Raw genomic sequence first — 20,699 nt, forward strand, 5'->3', positions numbered from 1 at the left:
CTCTCTGCCTACTTGTGATCTCTGTCTATAAAATAAATAAATAAAATCTTAAAAAAAAATATATCATACCAGCTCCCCTATTAGCTCTGGTGTTAAGGATCTTGAATCAGTGATTTCTTAATCATAGAACAGATAACAGCTTTGTTGGCCTGTTCCTCCCCAGTATAGATACTGAAAATTTTTTCTGAAAATTCATCCCCTATTCTGTTTTATTAGCTTTCCTAACAATTCAATAGGCAATTTGAAATGCTGTAATAAGTCATCTCCTGCTTAAAATTCCTAGAAAGACTGTTTTCTACAACTGAGATATGGTTCATGTAGTGCCATAGGTTTATTCCCCCCCAAATACTTATTTATAAAGTATACACCTTTAATAAACTATGTATACACCCTATAAACTATGACCACAGATCATGTAAGCATACCCTTCATGTTCCTATAGATTTTTTTCCTAAAATTATATGCAATATTTTGGATTCCTTCACACCTAAAATCAAAACCAATTCATTTAGATTTTATGGCTTTGAGTAATTGTCTCCTCCAGGCACTGACTTCTTAAGTAGTTTCATATTTCAGTGTTTATGGAGTTGCAGTTTTTCCATGAGCAGTTAATTACAAATGAAGTGTTTTTGTTTTTGTTTTTGTTTTTTTAATAGTATATACTAACACGGTGGCCCCAGCTGCATGTTGATGTATAAAATTTGAAGATGTTTTCTAGGCATTTATCTCTTTATTAAGATGAGTCTGCTTTGCTATTCAATTGAATAATAGATGGCACAACTGTCACAGACAATTATGCAAGATTGAATGTTTCGGCATCATTAAGATGAACTCACTTTCCTTTGAGCTTTCAAGTAAAATCTGGCTGAAGTCAATTGCCAGAGTTTCTTTTTAGAAATTTATTCAGTCAAGAAATCTGTTCACATTTATTGAGCGTTTAGTATATACAAAGAACTGAAGTCTGCAATAGAACATAGAAAAACAATAAACAGAACATCATTTTAAAATGGTGACATTCGCTTTCCCATGCTGTTTCTTATGAATGAAACTATATACAGAAAATGAAGCAAACAAAGAGTTTCAGCCTGGAGGTTCCCCATGGGCTAATGTGATTTTTGTGAAATACTATTAAATAGGTAAGGTATTTGTGTATTTATATTAATTCCTTTCAGGGCAAGAAGATTAGAGAATCACTGTGTAATTTAATGGCAAAACCATGGAATTTGGAATTCAATATATTAAAAATGCAGGGTTTTTTTTTTTTTTCGAGACAAGGCATTTGGCCTTAGCTCAAAAGAAACTATCCAGAATGCAGCACAGGGAGTTAAAGACATGGAAAACTAAAAATAGAGATTAAGGAATATGAAGGATATAAGATTTAACATATATCTAATGAACATTCCAGAAAAGGATGGGAAAGAGAAGAAAATTGAAAGAATGATTTTTAAGGATACAATGACTGAGAATTTTCCAGAACTGGGAAAAGAACCCATAGATTTGAAGAATCTCCCTGAATTGCCCACACTTTGACATAAGATGGGCATAATCCTTAATCATTGAGATTATTATAGATTAATGGAGAAAACGAATATTGGTAAGTGTGGGCAACATAGGAGCCCACTGGTAAGCATGGGGCCATGCAACCATTCACAAGTTTTCCACAAATGTGACTTGCATTTCATGAGTAGTCTAGATCAGTGGGAGGGGTGTGGAAATAGTACTAGCTCCATAGAAAAACAGAACTCCTTCCCTCTAATGCAATGTCTATTTGTGAAGTACCTGAAAATCGCAAACAAAAAATGATGTAGACCCTAATTTTGCCCAACGTAAATTTAAGAAGTGTTACAAAAGCTTGTCTATGTCTTGTTAAAATAATAAAATAATAAATTACAAATTATTATCTAGTGTGTCAGATCTCCTTTTGTTAAGATATTAGCTAGAACTCCATCAGATTTAAAGTACTGACTGGGGTTGAGTATTAGAAAAATTATAATGATGTATGCTTAATAATGATGTATGCTTTAACAAATCATTAATAGTGACACCCTGTATAAACAAAACCTCATTCTTCTGAGCAGAAAGTGAAATGATAAAATCATGCCTTCAGAAATTAGTACTGTACTACTTTGAAATATGCTAATCAAATAACTTCCATCTATATTAAATATTAGATGTGACCACTATTCCTGTATCAAAATTTTTCAAATTGTATAGAAAGTACCCCAAGTAATTATGTTTGAGTAAAGAAGCAGCAATATATCATGTGCACATTTAACTGTAAAATTTAATATCAGGTAAATGGACAGTTCAGGTTTTTGAAAACAGGGAAGACCAAGTTTTCAAATCTTGATTGCTTCTTCCCTTTACACAAATTCCAGCAGTAGTTATTTTGTTACTGTCTTCTGCTACTGTCTCCCTAAAATAAAATTGCATTCCCTTCTCAAAATGTCATTTCATCTAGTTTATGTAATGTTAGTGTTACCCAGCATGAATTATGAGCATAATAGATAATGAAGACAAGGAAGGTTTTCCAGCTCCTTCTTGGTCATCAGTAGGGATTATATTTCCTTCGCTTTTAACACACGTTCCAATTCCACTCTGCTCATCTCTTAACCTTGTTTTGGCACTGTTCCTGAGGTTTGAATATGTTGTTTATAATTTTTCTGTAGTATTCTTGCCAGAATAATTTCTGTGTGACATTAAGCTTCAGTCTCTATCTAGTCCTGGAAACAGAAGGCAAAACTTCTAATTCCATAGAAAGCACTTTGATACCTCCGTTACTCCCTTTCTGAATTCTCTCTAGAACAAAGATAACATGAAAATTTTGTCTTCTTATATATAGAATCTAAATAAAATAATTTAATTAAAAAACTAAATTCATAGTAGCAGAATAGAATGAGGATTAATTAGAGGCTGGGATTTGGTGGGAAAAGGGGAATAAAAAATAGAGTGGTGGTTGCCAAGGGCTAAGAGAAGGGGGTCATGGGGAATAATTGTTTAAAGGTATAGACTTTCAGTTTTGTAAGATGGAAAGATCTCTGGAGATAGATGGTGGCGATGGTTGCATAAGAATACAAATAAACTTACTATCACTAAACTGTAGACTTAAAATGGTTAGGGTAGTACATATAATGTCATATATATTTTCCACAGTAAAAAAGTTGGAACAAAAGAGAACAGCTATGAATATTTCTCTCCCATGTTGTGTGATGAAAACTTAATTCTTTTTCACTTTTCCAACAAAAAGAAATTTTTTTCTATCAGAATATAATTTCTAATAAATTTCTTTGGTGATGAAAAACATTTGTCCTCTAGGAGGACGGCACATCTGCATCATGACCCACTTACCTGAATCACCAATCTCCTCCATACTTCTTGAGGGACAAGGCCGTGAGGAGTGGTTGTCAGTGTCATAAAGTAGAGGTCTTCTCAGTCCAATGTAAACTTACATCCCAATGTAACTTTGACAATGGAGATGTCAATGACAAAATCTATGAGATACGTGTGTTCTCTACTCTCCTACATGTTCATTAGTTGTATTGTTATGTTATATACATGATGCAGGCATATGCATCTTAACAGCGCAGTTACAAATCCTAGCATCCTTAAGTAGTTGATTTGTATTGATTGGAAAATACAACGGTATATAGAAGCATGGAGAGCGATCGTGTTTTTATTGTCCTCTTCTTTTTTTAAACATATTTAAAAATTCCGTTTTATTTTTGGAGTTTTCCAAAGTATATATTTAAACAATCTCAATTGAGTGTAACAGCCAGTGTTTGAGGTTTATGCTGGACCTTTGCCCCTCTTCAGTGGGCACTGCCTCTCTCCCTGCAGAGGGGTGGGCCCAACAGCTGTGCTTATCTTTTTAACTTATTTATTTAGATTTTATTTATTTGACATAGAGACACTGGGGGGGAGAAAGCAGGTGCACACAAGCAAAGGGAGCAGCAGGATGAGGGGGGAGCCCAGACAGGTGGGGCTGGATTCCAGGACCCTAAGATCATGCCCTGAGCTGTAGGCAGCAGCAGACGCTTAGCCCGCTGAGCCACCCAGGCACACTTCATTTTGACTTTAGATGATGCACCTGACTGAACCAAAATGTTCTGATTAGACTATTTTACTCAAAAATTTGAATTGAGCTACTCAGGCACTGAGTTTCTGCTCAGTGAAGTCTGTAACCCTCTCCTACCTTCCCTGATTCCAGGGGCTTTAATGCTTACTCTTAGATGTCACATATCCTTTTGCTGAGTTCCTTTTGTGCTACAATAGGTGGAAGTTGCGCGTGCTCTTAGTGAAAGGATTCATGGAGAAGATGCTGACTTTTAGTAAGGAGACACAACTTCCAGTAAAATACTCTACCATGACTTCACCACTACCTTAAGTTACCCAGAGGAGCTAAAAAGTGCAATATACATAAGAGACTCTTAATCTCACGAAACAAACTGAGGGTTGCTGGGGGGAGGGGGGTTGGAAGAAGGGGGTGGGATTATGGACATTGGGGAGGGTATGTGCTTTGGTGAGTGCTGTAAAGTGTGTAAACCTGGTGATTCACAGACCTGTACCCCTGGGGATAAAAATATATGTTTATAAAAAATAAAAAATTAAAAAAAAAGGAATGTCATGATCAATATGAAGTAAAGTTTAAAACAAGGAAAGGAACTAGAAAATTATAAATATTTTCTGCTCAGGTACAGACTCCGTTGTCTAGAACCAAGCGGAGTGTGAGTTAAGTCTTAGGGTGATTCCCTGTGCACACCCATTGTGAGGTGTCCCTGTAAGCTGACCGGAGGGACAGTCCTGATGACTTTCAAGGACTGATAAATTCTTCCATTTTTACATTTATCTGACATTTCAGGTGCCTTTTAGTTTGGAAATAAGGATAACTTTAAAATAATAAGTGTACCCTGGGGCAAATAATAAATGATAAGTCAATAAAAATGATTTATAAAAAAATAAATAAATAAAACAGTAAGTGTAAAAGCAATTCAAAACTGTTAGTTTCCAGTTATTAGTTTCGATGTTTTTATTATTCTACATGTTAAGGCATAATTTAGAAATTCTCTACTTTTATTATTTTTGTTAATTTATGGAGGAAATATATAAGATTTTAAACCATTAATGGAATAATGTGTTCCACAGGAGTGAATTTTCCAGGTAAGTGGACACCAATTAATTAAGCTTCTACACTAGAGAAAGGTTAAATTTTGAAAAAATATTCATTTACTTAATTTCTTAAACCAAGAACACTGGATATAAATCAACATCTTCTCAAGGGGCAATTGAGGGATTTAGTGCTATTTTTACTGCTTGCTTCTTTTGGTTCCACTTTTCTAGTTTTCTGTCTGAATCGGAAAAACTTCAAGAGTTAGTATTGACCACAGACTGGAGACTATAAACCTTTTTCCATGTGGCAGTGTAACAATCTTCAGGGACTACTATTATTTGAGTCTCATTGCTTTCTCAGCAGTTTCCCTGGATTTACATTTTAAAGGTGGGACACAACTTTCAACTCCACAGAAAGCCCTTTGGAAGCTCAGTCATTTCTTTTCTGAATTCTTCAGAGCAGAGGTGACACAAATGCTTCCATTTATAGCATGTTTTCATCTACACGAATCTGATGGAGCCTGGACTATAAATTGAGACTGGGGAAACTGGCTGAATGCCATTGAAGAATGTAGCATTTTGCAGGCTATAATTTTACTGAGATGTGACCTTGCGGCTGTAAATACTCACCTCAATATTTAAATTGAGGGTGTATGTTTCCTTAGGAAAATAGTAGCAAAACCATGGTAGTTTAAATAATTTTTCCAAATATTTAATTATAAAACACAAGGTGAAAATGACACATGATATATATTGATACATACACACACACACACACACACACTCATATTGTTCATAATTTACTACAGGATACATATTATAGGATTCAAATTAAGAGTAAGAGTAATTCTAGTTCATTATTAAATTTTAAAAATGAATACTTTGGGGGCACCTGGGTGGCTCATTGGGTTAAACCTCTGCCTTCGGCTCAGGTCATGATCTCAGGGTCCTGGGATCTAGCCCCACATGGAGCTCTCTGCTCAAGGAGGGAGCCTGTTTCCCTTCTCTCTGCCTATCTCTCTGCCTACTTGTGATTTCTGTCAAATAAATAAAATATTAAAAAAATGAATACTTTGTTATATAAGGTTTGAAATCGTCACTTAAATTCACTATATTATATGAAAAATTAACTTGTAACATTCATTTCATTTTTTGCTGTTTCCTTTTTTCCAATATAGAGGAAACTAAAAGCTATAGACCAATGTTTTTTTTCTGAAAACTCTTCAGGTGAGGGGCTCCTGGGAGGTGGTTCAGGACTAACTCTTGATATAGGCTCAGGTCATGATCTCAGGGTTGTAAGATCAAGCCCCTGGTATGTCTCTCTGCTTCGTGGAAAACCTGTTTAAGATTCTTTCTTTCTCTCTCTCTCTTTCTCTCACCCTCTGCCCTCTCCACCTCGCCTCTCTAAAAAGAAAACAAAAACAAAAACAAAAACAAAACTCCTCAGATGATTTTAAAATGTGGGTAGAGTTGAGAAATATTGCATGGGAACTTACCATGTTTATAAAAAGTGTTTTGCTATTATATCTTTTTGACATTTAAAAGTATTTCATTTCAGTGATATTTGCAGTAATAATCAAGAGCAGGTCATTTAAATAATATTGCATTCAATTAAGAGATTAAGAAAGCTGCAAGATTCCCCATTTACAAACAGAATGATAAACTTGAGTCTATCTAACAAAAACAATCTTATTTATTTTATGCTTTCAGGTAAATGTGAACTTTTTATGATAGAAAGTAGCCAGTTTTCCAGGTGAACTTGCTTTCCATATCACCACTTTCTTAACATGTTGAAGGAATCAATGTTAGCACTTCATGAAGCCCCCCAGCCCCCCTAAAATTTCAGGGTAGCTTTATACTTTCCTGGTCACCCTGTGACTTTTGTTTTAAAAATAATTTAAGAAATTAATATTTAAAATCACTATTACAAAATATCACTGTTATATCCCAATGTAAAAAAGTCACAATAAATTCAATTCTTGTAAGCAAACATGTATAAATGACCAGAGTACAAAAAACACAATTTGCAGATCAAATATATTTAAATTAATTTTAATAAATACAAAAAGATAATGTTTAGCATTAATTTGTGTGTGATTGATTAGTATTTTTTTTTAAACAGCAAGCATAATGACACATTCAATAAAGGCCAAATTATCTTACATATGTGAAAAATAGTGACTTTTCCCAATTACAACAAGGTCACAAATTACAAATATTATTAGCTCTCGAATGATATTCTCAAATGAGAAAACCTACCATACAAGTATATTGTCACCCAGAAAATTTCAAATTTCACCTTATGTGAATATTCCAAGTTTAGTGTTGGAGCTGTATCATGCATTGTCTATGCATGTAATTTTATTATTAATATGTAACAAGGGGAAAACATTTCATTCCTTTCTGGGTTTTTTTGTTTTTTTTTTTTTTTCAAATTTAGCAACAAATATGAAGCTTTCATAAGTTTTCATGCATGTCAACTCTAAAGGGAATATTTCATGGAAGGTCACATTCCTCATTTTAGAGCACACCAAAACATGAATTTGTATCTGCTCAGAAGAATCTTAAAGAAAACTGGATACCAACAAACTTGAAATCAATTACAGAGCAGGCACCTAAGATCAATAAATAACTGAGGACTTATCCGTGGATGGTAAAGTTTAATTCATAAAAACTGTGGCTCAAAGTTCAGTTTCATTTAAGCCATTCTAATCATACATTAAACTTCTTCACACATTATGCAGAATTCAAAACACAGCCAAGTACTTCAAATACTACGCTGAGTATTTTAAACATAAATATGGGAATGAATCTATCAGCCATTATTTCTAAAGTAATTCAGTATCAAAATCCTTTGTTTTGCTTTCCTAATATCATTTGTTCTCACAAATGAACTTTGTGGGAAGTAGTTATATTTATACAATAATCTAGACTGGAATTTGACAGCATGTCATGGTAAAGTAAGTCTTCTAAAACGAAGCATGAAAAACTGAAATTCTCACACCAACTGAGCTATTTCAACACTAACAATCCCAACTCTGGAATGTATTTAGGGTCTGTTTAGACTTGTTTCTATAAATAGTAACTTGCAACAAAAAGATGAAGTCAATACATAATTCTTTAAGTCCAATGAGTTTAAATGTCATGAAACCAACCATGTGGCAAATAAAATAAAACCTCTCCAACACCTAACAAAACTGGCAAAAAGAAAAGAAAAAAGAAAGAAAGAAAACAAAATAGTGTGCTTAATTTTAAGCATTTTTATGCATTATCATTACATATGGTTCAAAAAAGAAAAATGTAACATACTCCTAGAAACTAAATTGTAACCAATGTTTGTGAATAACCCAAAAATGGGTTCTTGGTTGCTTTATAGTTCAGTGTTTCCTTGGTTTTGTCTTATAGAAAAGCAGACGGTAGACTTTTCAATGGATTGATGCCCCCCAAAAGGTATGAATATAAATAAGAATTAAAGCAAAGAAAAATACAGCTTTTTTTTTTTTTTTTTACTTTGTCTAAAATACGTGTTAAACCAGCATGTCTGTGTATATATAGAAATTCTAAACTTCCAGAACTTCAAGAATCACACAGTGATTTCCGGTTGTTGTGAGGACTGAATGAGGTATTCTATGTGAAGGGCTTAGAATACTGACTAGGACGGGATGAGCTCTCCACAAGCCATTTCAATTCAAAAAGGTATGAAACTGACCAGTCAGTAATGAATATAGATAACTAGGCATTTGGCTACAATCAACCACATATTTAATTTAATGAAATCTTTCGCAAACTTCCATTTACAAACTTGGAATTCAAAGATTTTTCTATCCTGCCTTACAAGCGAAATTGGGAAATCAATTTGAACCAAGTAGAAATACATCAGAAAGATGTTTACAACTTTATAGGAAGGATATCTCCAACCATATGTATAGCTCAAGACTAAATTCCAACTAATAAGTCTGTTATGGATCTATTGAAAAAAATATTCTATTAACTAAGTTAATAAGAGTTAATTTGAGATTGGACCCATTAATAAAATAAATTGTTTAGATTTCATAAAATCGTCTGAATTTCTCAAAATGTTCTTTCATACCTGGAAATACACACACACACACACATACACATACACACACACACTTCTAATCAAAGGTAAGAACTTATTAAGGATTCTTTGGGAACTATAAATTGGAACATCTATTGGTTGTTCTTCCCTACTGGTCATATTAACTGATATTACATATTAACTACAACATGGAGAAAGTGATTTAAAGTGGTGTTATAATTATTTATATGAGAAAATGTTTTTCATGTATACAAATAGAATATTTCAACTAAAGAAAGTTGAAAACAGTGATATAAATATGTCTAATATTTATATATCTAAGTGATTAAGAATTTCCAAGAAAAACATGATACAAAATTCTTATAATAGATTTTGAATATTTTTTATTACTTTTCCCACATGCCTTCACATGAATTCCTTCTATTTTAGTATTTTAATCATGATGCTTATCATGATGGAATCATAACTGTTAAACATTTGTGTATATATTTATGCATATTTAATTTTTCCCTTTTCTTGGGAGTTAAAAAGGGAAAATCCTTTACTAGGTTTAATTGGCAACATCCTCATTTTTTCTAGTGGATTTTTCTTTTTGATATTTCTTTTCCTGTTTTTGAGGTCCTAAATTTGTTTTTGAATATGATGAAAATATGAGTGATTATACTAATGGAAAATATTAGTATCTTTTATACAAATGCTTGTTAAAAAAGATTATGGATATTAAAATTTCATTAAATACTGGATTTCACCTTTTAAAGCATGAATTCAATAAAGAAAAATGATTATACTTTGTCTTGTCCACACTATTATGAGTAATTTTGATACAGTGTCTCTGTATTCCAAGCATGGATATCAAAAATAACCACAGCCCTTCTCAGTTTAAATGGTATGCTTCTCTACACTCTGAATTAATAAGAGGGAAACCCACAGTACCATGAAACCTCAGTTAAAAGGAAAATTAATTCACTACAAGGTAGCGATGGGTCAGCTTGATTCCCTTGAAATTCTGAAATTTTTTATACGAATCTTGTCATTTGCAACAACTGGATGGAACTAAAGAGTATTATGCTAAGCAAAATGAGTCAGTCAGAGAAAGACAATTATCATATGATTTCACTCATATGTAGAATTTAAGAAACAAAACAGAGGGGCATAAGTGAAGAGAGGGAAATATAAAACAAGAGGAAATCAGAGAGGGAGACCAACCATACGAGATTCTTAATCATAGGAAACAAACAGGGTTGCTGGAGGGGAGGGGAGTGGGGCAGCAATGGGGTAACTGGGTGATGGACATTAAGGAGCGCATGAGATGAATGAGCACTGGGTATTATATGCAACTGACAAATCACCGAACTCTACCTCTGAAACTAATAATACACTATTAATTAATTGAATTTAATTTTTTTCAAAATAGTAAATAAATGTACTACAGGGTAGCAATGGGTCAACTTGACTCTGTTGAAATTCTGAATCATTTTATATGAAAAAAAAATCTGCAAATTGCTTCAAAAATATGCAAATGCATGTAAGAATGTCAGAAAACTAACAACAGGGTCAACCTATACAGTTTGGTGTTTGGTAAATTTATTATTAACAAATCTATTAATATGGTCTCAGATTTCAAGTTAAATAAATAATAAATCATTCCCTGTTTCACAGTTATTGTCTAAGACATCAAGAATGGAGCATTTGAAAACAGTCTTAATGGCTGTTGAAGAACCATGACTTTGCAGAAGGTGACTTGACTTACTTCCCTTCCCCTCCCATTGAAACGATGACAGGTCATGCCAAAGTATGGTAGTGACAGAATCCACAGAGCTTTGGCGCTCCTGTAGTATCTATAGTACCATGGTAGAATTCAGTTCCCTAAGCCAGGAATATAGAAAGAACCAATCAGAATTAAATACTGATTACATCATATATATACATATGTATATATATGTACAGATATATGTATATGTATACACACATATATCTATTAAAGAAAAATACGAATGAAATAATAGAATCTGTGTTCTTTTTAAATAAACTATGGAATATTTAAGAAAAAAAATTGGAAACGTCACTCAAGGGGATCACTTATTCAAACCTGAGATAAATTCGAGAGAGATCCCTGAAGATTGCTGAACAGTAACACTGGCATTTTAAAAATCACTGACGTTTAAAATCATTACTAAATAGTTATATTTATTCCACTTTTGTATTAAAAAATAGCAACATGAATAGGAAGAAAAAAAACAGCTACTATCTTAAGCACACTCATGATCTTATAGTTCGTTAGAACAACTCTCAGTGCTATATTAATTCATGGGTTCCATTTAGCCTTTGCTCTTAGGTTTTTAGAAGAAGAAGGTACACTTTATTTTTCAACTAAATTCTGTGGGTGTGATATGAGTGTTATTAACACCATCCCCATGGTATGGGACATAATAGGAGGTATAAAAATATTTGTTGTAGCTGAATCAGAGTAGCAGCTATACAATAATGAGACTATATCTCTGTATATGCACATGTTCTTATCTACATTTTGTACATACCGTGACCCTTTACGTCAATGTACAACTGCCTAAAAGAGGCGTCATGTTATGAGCCAAAGAGACCTCTGTTAGTATATTAAAAATGTATTACCTGAAAAATTGGACTCATTTTAATAAATTCATGTCACTTCTATTTTGCATCTTTAAAATGGTTTATGGAAGGGAGAATGATCATAAACACTCGCGTTCTATAATTTCAAATCATTTTAAATGGAGCGTCCACCCACTCTCCTGCAAGACCAAAAGCTCCCTTTGATTTATCTAAACTTCAAAAGATTAAGAAGTACATAAAAAAATATAGCAAAGTGGAGAAATAATGGAAAATCCTGATCTATGTTCTCAGAAAATCTGAACTGTCAGGATGTTATTAAGCTCAGATAAGAGTTTGGCCATTAAAACTAAAACTAAGGGTGACAATAAGAACAACTTTTCTGGCCCATCTACCATAAATGTTAAAACAAAACAAAACAAAAAACCCCAAACAAATAAAAAACTGGTGCCATCAATGTAGGTGCAGCCCTTTGTCAAAGGTAAAGATGAGTCTTTTCTGTTGTCACACAGAAACTGCTATTTACAACTATTTTTTACATATGTACATATTTATAAATTTATAACTTATGGTCAAACATGAAGGGGGAAATGCAAAATTTAACAACAACATTTTTAAAGTGCCTAATAATGTATACCGTACAAAGCATTTTTATTGCTTGCCATCAAACACGGTGCACTCTCTTTGACTCTCACGCACTTTCCTAAACTCTACCAAAGATCCAAGTTATATTTAAATGTGTAGGAAATAGGATCTCATATGTTAAAACTATTTAGATGACAAAGAAACTGTAATTGGAAGGGAATTAAAGAAATACATTTATTAGCTCATGTAATAATTTTATTTTATTAAGGATTACGGATTACCTTTAGTGAGGGAATTTTTAATGTCAAAGCTGTCTCCACGGCAAATTCTGTTAATAAGATGCATTTGTGACCTTGGTATTAATACAGTCATGCAAAGCACATAATAGAATCACACTAAAACAAAGAAAATGAAAAAAATTTAAACGAGGCAAAGGAATAACAAGTTTTGCTGTGATTTTGCTTATTTCCATAAGATACTCCTTTTATTTGATTTTATGAACATACTTACTTATGCACTATACTGAAATACTGTACAAAACTGCAAGAAATGCCACTATTTGACTACTTATGTTTCTACAAAAACACCATCATAAAGGTGTATCTATTAGTAAAAGTCAACTAATAACTGCTAATGTAGATGTGAGTCAAAAGGTTTTCAGGTTTTCCAAAAATGTTAAATCTAGGCATGAGACACAATTGTTAACTTCTATTAACACATTTCAGGGGCACAGAGTATATTTTAAAATATTAAAAGAAAAATGAATTTTATCCATTAATAATTAGTAATCATATAAAATTGAAAACTGGTTTCTAATTTAGTTATTCACGTGCGTTCTAATTTAGTTAATCAGTGTGTGTGTGTATGTGTGTGTGTGCACGCGTGCGCGTGCACACGCACATGCTCATTTACGTATGTGCGTGTGAACTAATCCACGATCTGTTGGTGATGCTTTAAAGTTTCTGTTTAAAAATGTTCAACTCTTACCAAAACCTCTTCTGGTATACAAAGCTGTTGTAAATTTGAGTCAGTGAAATTTAAAGTTGCAATTTACAAAAGCAGATTTACATTAATCCTGATCTGAAAGTGCTGCTTCAAGACAGAAAAAAGTGCCAATTAACTGCCCTTTCCTTTGTAATTAGTGGCTTCTGAGTCCTGATGACGAGAAGCCTTAAGGCAGAATTTGCAGTAAACAGGAAAGAAGAGAATCGTTTAAGTGCTCATCTAAACGCTGGGACACCTATGAATTCTCATTGGCGGGAGTTTTTGGCACAATTTTCTGATCGACATGAATGTTGCTTTACAGCAGCCAAGTGGGATGCTTTTTCCAGTCGCCAGCACCAAGAAAATTTAGCTGATCAATTTCAATACAACACATACCTGGAAAGAGTAAGATACATTTGTCTTTTTTTTTTTTTAATTTAATGTAGTTTCCAATGATTAAAATAATCTGTAGGATTTCAATTATTACTCTCAAATAAACTCTGAGGCTAAAATGTAATGACTGTGACATTCTGATAGTTACTAAAGTCTAGGCATAATTAACATCCTGTCAGGAGTGATTCATAATTATTTGAGCTTGTCATGCGGTAATATGTTGCTATAGATGCTATACAGAGTAATTAAAAGCTGATTTCAGATCCTAGTATTTTCTTCTGATGTGTGCTAAGCTTCCAATTACACTAGCAGGGTTTCCGAGCACTCATGAAGGGAACAGATGTGGCAGATACGAGGTTCTGTGATTTAGAAGAATTCATCTTGGAACGACAGTGTTATCTTACGTTATAGTTAGGCTACGGTAGAAAATAGTCCTAATATTTAAGATCTAAATCGAAAGAGTTCATCAAGTGTGGTATAGGAGCCCCATTTTCATCACTAGTAGGGAATAAACCAGGCCACTTTAATGAGAAAGCCACTTTAAATGAGTTCCTAGGGTAAATCTATAAAAAAGGCAATGGCTCTTTGGGTATGGGGTGCTTTCTGCCTGCAATTCCACAAGTTAGCAAATGCGTGTCTCCGTTCGAGGTCTACTGGTAAGCTATATAGCTATATACATACTGTACATATTGGTTCACAAATTAGCAGTTATTAGTCAGACTGTACATAGCAAAACAAAGTTCTATGTTGCTATACATCCCAAAGATACTTGTGTCCTGATTCAAGGACTGACCCCTAATACAGGTTCTCTGTTTAAATACGTAGCCCAGTAAACTAAATTAAATGTACCAAACAAAACTGGGAAAACTATTCTAGACATTCTGTCAATTTTGCTAACGCTGTTGAAGGTTTTCTTGGCTTCCGCTGGCTTGTTCTCCGGCTTCTTATTGGGTTCTGGCGTGGTTGCACTCTTGGAGATGGTGGAGAGAACTGGGTCTTTTGAAAGATTCGGGGCATAATTGGCAACAGCCACCGCATAAGCATTGTTCTGTATCATGACAGAGGCTTTTTCTTTTTTCTATTGAAAAATACAAGAATTAACACAATGTGGGTTGAGCCTGCCATTTAACATTTTCCAAACTCCAGTTCAAATTCTGAAGAAAAGTATTTTGATAAACATCATTATCCATTAGAAAGATAAAATTTAGGAAAATAAATAAAAGGAGTCCTGAAACCATGAGGAAAGCTCCAGAGTAAAATCAGTGATACCATTTTCCCGGAGAACCATATTTGTTGTTGTTTACATGGAAAACAAACAATCAAAACCACGCATTTAATAAACGATACAACATTTTGACTCTTCAGTTATTCAGATATTTGTTCAATGGATGAGAGAATGAATAAATGAAATGTAGAAATATTTTAACCAGAGGAACGATCATCTACAATGACCACATTTTCTGAATAAAGAAATTTAACTTCTTTAACTAGATAACAGGGTTTCTCATTTTCGTGTCAAACACTTTACTAATATGATGGGAAGCGAACTATATACAGTTGGCAGTGAAATAAATACTAAAAATCTGGGACAAAGATAAAATACAAACTTTGTTTTTTGCCTATCTCATGCACAACCTGCTTCCCTTCATAATCTCCATCTACTTGAATATGACCCACAGTTATCTCCTGCCTGGACTAGACAACATGCTTCGTGCTCTTCCAGCTTTCACTTGACCTTGTCCAACCATAGACACACTCTAGTCACAGGTTTTTTTTTTTTTTTTTTTTTTTTTTTAAGACATCAGTGGGATCATGTCACTCCTCAGCTTCAATCTCTTGAATATTCTCTCAAGGAACTTAGAATAAAACAGTAGTTCTTACCATGGCTTCTTTACTTCATTAATTATACACCAGTCTCATGAAATAACTTCAGTTTTCAAGAACACTTCCTTGTTTTCCTTGTTTGATGCCTATGGCCATGCTGCTTCCTAGACTGGAAGGCTCTCCCTCCAACACACTCTTCATGTGTTACATTAGTCACCATCGAGGGTGTCATTTGTGAAAAACTTCACTACTGGATAGGAGGTAAGTTCTATGCCAATTCCTATGTTACAAATTCCAAAATAGAGGCTAAAGAAGTTTCCTGACATAACCAGGTCTCCTTCCTATTAAGTGGCTGAACGATCACACAAACTCAAGTGCGTGTGACTTCTAAAGTTCTACTTTAAGCATCATACTGTGTGACTTTCTCTTTGAGGAATCTATCTGAAACCTGGGAGTACACTTTTTCCTACTTAGATATCATTTAAAATAATATCAAATTGCCCTTAGAATTCAGACTTTGGGGATGTTCGTTCACCTCTCCCTACTTCACCTTCTAGTTCAAACAAAACAAACAAAAAAAAACCCACAGGGGATAATTATACAAAAGCCATAATGAACTGTTGTGAGAATTAAATGAATAAACAAATATTCAAACCACATACAAAAGCACAGCCTATTAGTGGAGAGCAGGAACAGTTATAACTCTATTACAGGCTAAACAAGATTATTGGCTTATAAAATGTATAGACAATATACATAAACATTGCAAGCAGGACCTCAAAAAAGGTGTCTTGGAAGAGGGACATTTAAGTTAGGTCAAGATTTATGGTGCAAGGCTTAGACATTTTGACAAAGAAACATGAATGCAAGCATCCTTTGTTGCAAAAGGAGCCTATGGTTAAAAACTCTGTACTGACTCTTACCAACCCCCTTCTTGCCCAACGCAAATAACCTTCAGTTGTATATAAACCCACAGTTGGTGCTAAAATTATTTAGCAAACTCTGAAGCAGACACACTAACAAATCAGAACAGGTCCTCTAACTAATCGGGATGAATATCTGCTGTAAATACCCAGAGGGCTGTACCAGGATGTACCAACAAATATCAACCCTGCATGTTTATATGCTGGTGTGTGTGTGTGTGTGAGTGTGTGGTGTGTGTATGTGTGTGTGTGTTTAATCCCAATGCTGAAGATACTACAATAAGCGGTGTTAAAAATAATTTTAATGTATGTGTGTAACTTTTATTGACTTAACCACAGAGAACAAGATTTCATCATATTTCTTTTTCATCGCTCAAAGTATGGCTTCAATCTCTGAATGTAAGTATAAAGTTGAGAGACAAGCTCAGTACCTGACAAGATGATGGCTTGACTTCACAATGCTCTCTTGGAACTTGGAAACTTGATTATTTTCAGAACCAACAGCAAGCAAAAGTGCAACAGTCATGAGTACTAGCTTTAGTCAAAAGCCAGTGGTGGACACCTGTAATTTCTAACCAGTGAATTAAATGAAGCCCAGGACACCCTCATGGTCCTAAACCTTCTCAATTCCTAGCCACAGCCCACTAAAGACTTTCTGGCTCAAATCTTACAAAGTCTTGTTTTAAAGGATAAAATAACTCCCTTTAGTCCATTTGAAAGTAATTGTCACAAATCTGCAGTAAAACAAATTGTTCTTACCTATTTAAGATTATTAATATCATGTATATAGAGAAAAAATGCTATTGAATTCATAGATGACTTACAGTCCTTAGATCTGCTAAACCAGAGTACACAGATTAAGTCCACATAATATATTCTATTACTGTTCTGCTGGTGATAGTATTAAAACATATTTGTACTCTAGGCCATTACTAGAAGATACTACCTCACTCTATTCATTATTAACTTCCATTAAAAAGAACCAAACTGATATATGATGTTATAAATCCTCTTCAAGTATCATACAAGCCTCTGATCAAGGCAGACCATCAGCAGGTTGAGTCCTTGGGACAATGATTTTGCCTCTTTGAGATTTTTACTTTATTCAATGTGACCCTTGGCCTACACTCAGACCGTCAGAGCCTTGGAGAGAAATAATGCAGTGAAGACTATCATTTTGTTAACTGTTCACACCAGTACTAACTGCCACAAGATAATTTTTTTTAAGGTTCATGTCCATATATAGAGTTTTTTTTTTCTTTCGAGAATCAGGCCAGGTTCCAATAGTTCACACTACCTAATTTCTCATAGTCTAATTTGATTATTCTGTATTTCTGCTTTAAGTCTCTTAGGTAGGCCACTTCATATAAGAATAAGGCCAGGTATGCCTGAAAATATAAGTAAAGAAATCAATGTTAAATGTGAAGAATGAAAACAAACAGAAGGAGAATGGGGGACATGAAGGCAAGTGGACACTGCAAATTTCTATTAATTTTAAGTAACTGCTAAGGCTTTTGTAACCAATACATGGATGATTGACATAATATCTCTCACCCAAATTCTTACCTGTTATATTTCACTAGGCTTCTCTATCACATATTCCATGGGTAATTAAAACATAAAATATCCAGAAATGAACTGGGGTTACTTTTACTCCCAACCTAATTCTTTATACCTCCCTATATCCCCTAACTTGTGAATGATACCACAGTTGAGCCAGGAAATGATAACCAACACACACTGACCCCCTAGACAGATCCATTTTATACTACTCAGCTCAAAATCGCTTCTTATTGCAGTAAGTACGCCTTCCATGTGTTTTCATAGCACACTAGTGTTTGTCTCAATAATGGAGCGTATACTTTTTTCATTTATTTTTTCTTCTATTTAATCGTGAGCTCCTTGAAAGCATACACAGTGCAATGCAGAGCTCCTAGCATAGTTCCTAGCACAGAAAAGGTTTAAAAAATGTTTACAGGGAATGACATGTACAAGAATGATTAGTGTGATCAAAAATACATATTTAGAAGATATATAATATATAAAACATGAAGTATTTTATAATGTAGGCATTTATTAAATTCATAAAAACTAGATTCCCATAGTATGTCCTACAATTCTGCTATGTAATTATCTTGAAAGTCCTCAATTTTATTATTCCACATGTCTGTGAAAGTTGTTTTACTATAATTGGACTCATATAACTGGAAAGGGGGAAAATATGGCTAAACACAAAATTGGTAACATATATTTTTAAACATTACTGGTGGAAAGATTAAAATATGCTACTATAGAATATGTTGATGATGCTACTGAAGTGGAATGAAAATGAAATATAATGCATACTACTTAAATTTTCTATTTTTTAAACAATGTTTTATAGGGTTCAGAATATTGAGTTTATTACTTTGTTAGAATGTCTGAATATGTATTTAAGATTTCAAGTGTGGAAAATTCCTGATTATACAAATCAAAATGTCTTGATTTTTGCCCCATGGGGCAAACCAATCTCAGCTTCCTTAGAGTATTAGATAAAATAATGTGTTAAATAACTTGAGCAAATGTTCTATCTAAAATATAGCCATCTATTAGCAAAGTGTCCTGGGATACAAATAAAAATAATAATCACATGGTTTCAGAATTGGAAAGAATGGCAGAGATTGTCCTTAGGATCAGGAAATGGAGCTCTCATAAATGTAATACTAAATAAGACAGACTTTGGAAAACACCCAAGGTAGCCAAAAGTGGCAACTCTATGCTCTTACTATATACACCATGTTGCCTTTTTAGTCTATTGTGGCTACTATCCATTAAATGTAAAGCAGCAACATGCTCCTTGGTCCGATAATGCTGCTATTAACTGTCTGCTAACCATCCTGACTGAGAAAAGTGATACTTACAGAAGATTGTTTGAAGGTTATACAGTCCATCCACTTCTCTAAGTACTCTAAAGTCTTTCCTTGGATTAAATTGGGCCATGAGAAAGCTATATACTTGGACCATATTAGTTTAGCGCCTTGAAGAATTGCCTTCACTGAGTTGTATGTTAATGTAATGCCTTCAGCTTTTATTGAAGGGGACTACAAGAAACATCAATATGAAATTCATTACTGCCTTTATTGGGAAAATGCTGACATTACTTTCAACAGTACCCAACTTTCCCTAATATAAAACCCATATGATAGCGGTTTATATAATTCAGTGTAGGAAAATAGTTTCCATAAGAAAATTTATACTTCCATTTTTTGATTAAAAAAAAAAAAAAGATAGTAACTCCCCACCACCCCATGGTTTACTCCAGGAGCCAAGAAGTTCAGAATTTAAAGTTCCACTTCTCTAGCTATGGATTACACTTAATGTTCTGGCCCAAATGGTGTACATACTTATATTCTATTTTCCTTCATCCTGATATCCTACTTCTACTTATATTTTATTTTATAATAATTTAAGCACATGCATTCTTTTCGTAAACTGCCTGAAATGCTTTTGGAACAAGGCTGGATGTTAAAAAAAAATGCAAACAAATGAATAAAACACTTGACATGTGATGTTTTCTATGAATTGCATGGTGTGAATCACAAAACAATGGCACATTTCATGTTAGTTTGGTTATTACAATGCTAAGTCTGTGTTTTAAGTAATTTAATATCTAGTGTGTTTCCACAGAATATGCTTTTTTTGGCCAGTGTAGAACCACTGACTCAGATTTAGAAATGGAAACAATCTCAAGAGACTAAAGTCATTTATTTTTAATTTAATTCAAATAAACTATGTGCTAACTGTTATGCCAGTAATAGAGAAAATGATGAGTAAGACATAACTATTATTCTCTTAGATCACATAGCCTACTGTTGGAAACAAAAATGTTTGCAGTAAAAGTATAACTTAATCAGGTTACACAAAAGGAATTTGTATTGGGTACTTTAGAAACATATCAGGGGTGGCAATTATATTCATTTAGAAAGTTTCAATATTAAGTAAAATCAGGTGGATATTAAAAACTAAGTAGGGGTTCATCCGTTAGGGAAGGAAGGAGGGGGCATTTTAGTAAGAAGGATCAGCACATTCTAATGTCACAGAGATGTGCAGGGGCATGGATATTTGGAGATGTTTGTAATGGCTAGAGGGAGAATATGAGCATGTAATTTAGCTCTGTGTTCAATTTGGATGCACCACTTATTAGATGTGATCCTGGGCAAGTAACTTTATGTTGATCAATCCTATAGTTTCTCATTACT

General features: G+C 33.8%; 1 protein-coding gene across 2 annotated transcripts in view; it reads right to left on the reverse strand.

The window, feature by feature from the left end:
• Window positions 1-13,711: 13,711 nt before the first annotated feature.
• Window positions 13,712-20,699, reverse strand: part of GABRA2 (gamma-aminobutyric acid type A receptor subunit alpha2) — a 122,067-nt gene continuing 115,079 nt past the window's right edge. Inside the window, exons 10-11 of one of the 2 annotated variants that reach the window (XM_013062707.2) lie at window positions 19,362-19,541; window positions 13,712-14,792 (exon numbers count right to left, since the gene is read on the reverse strand). In XM_013062707.2, coding sequence (XP_012918161.1) covers window positions 14,496-14,792; window positions 19,362-19,541 — 477 coding nt within the window. In that variant the 3' untranslated portion in view covers window positions 13,712-14,495. The remainder of the gene's footprint in view (window positions 14,793-19,361; window positions 19,542-20,699) is intronic. The other variant, XM_004764910.3, reaches the window with a different exon arrangement.

This window comes from Mustela putorius, unplaced genomic scaffold (genome assembly GCF_011764305.1).
Source record: "Mustela putorius furo isolate JIRA1106 unplaced genomic scaffold, ASM1176430v1.1 tig00000430_pilon_pilon_pilon, whole genome shotgun sequence".
Classification (NCBI taxonomy): Eukaryota; Metazoa; Chordata; class Mammalia; order Carnivora; family Mustelidae; genus Mustela; species Mustela putorius.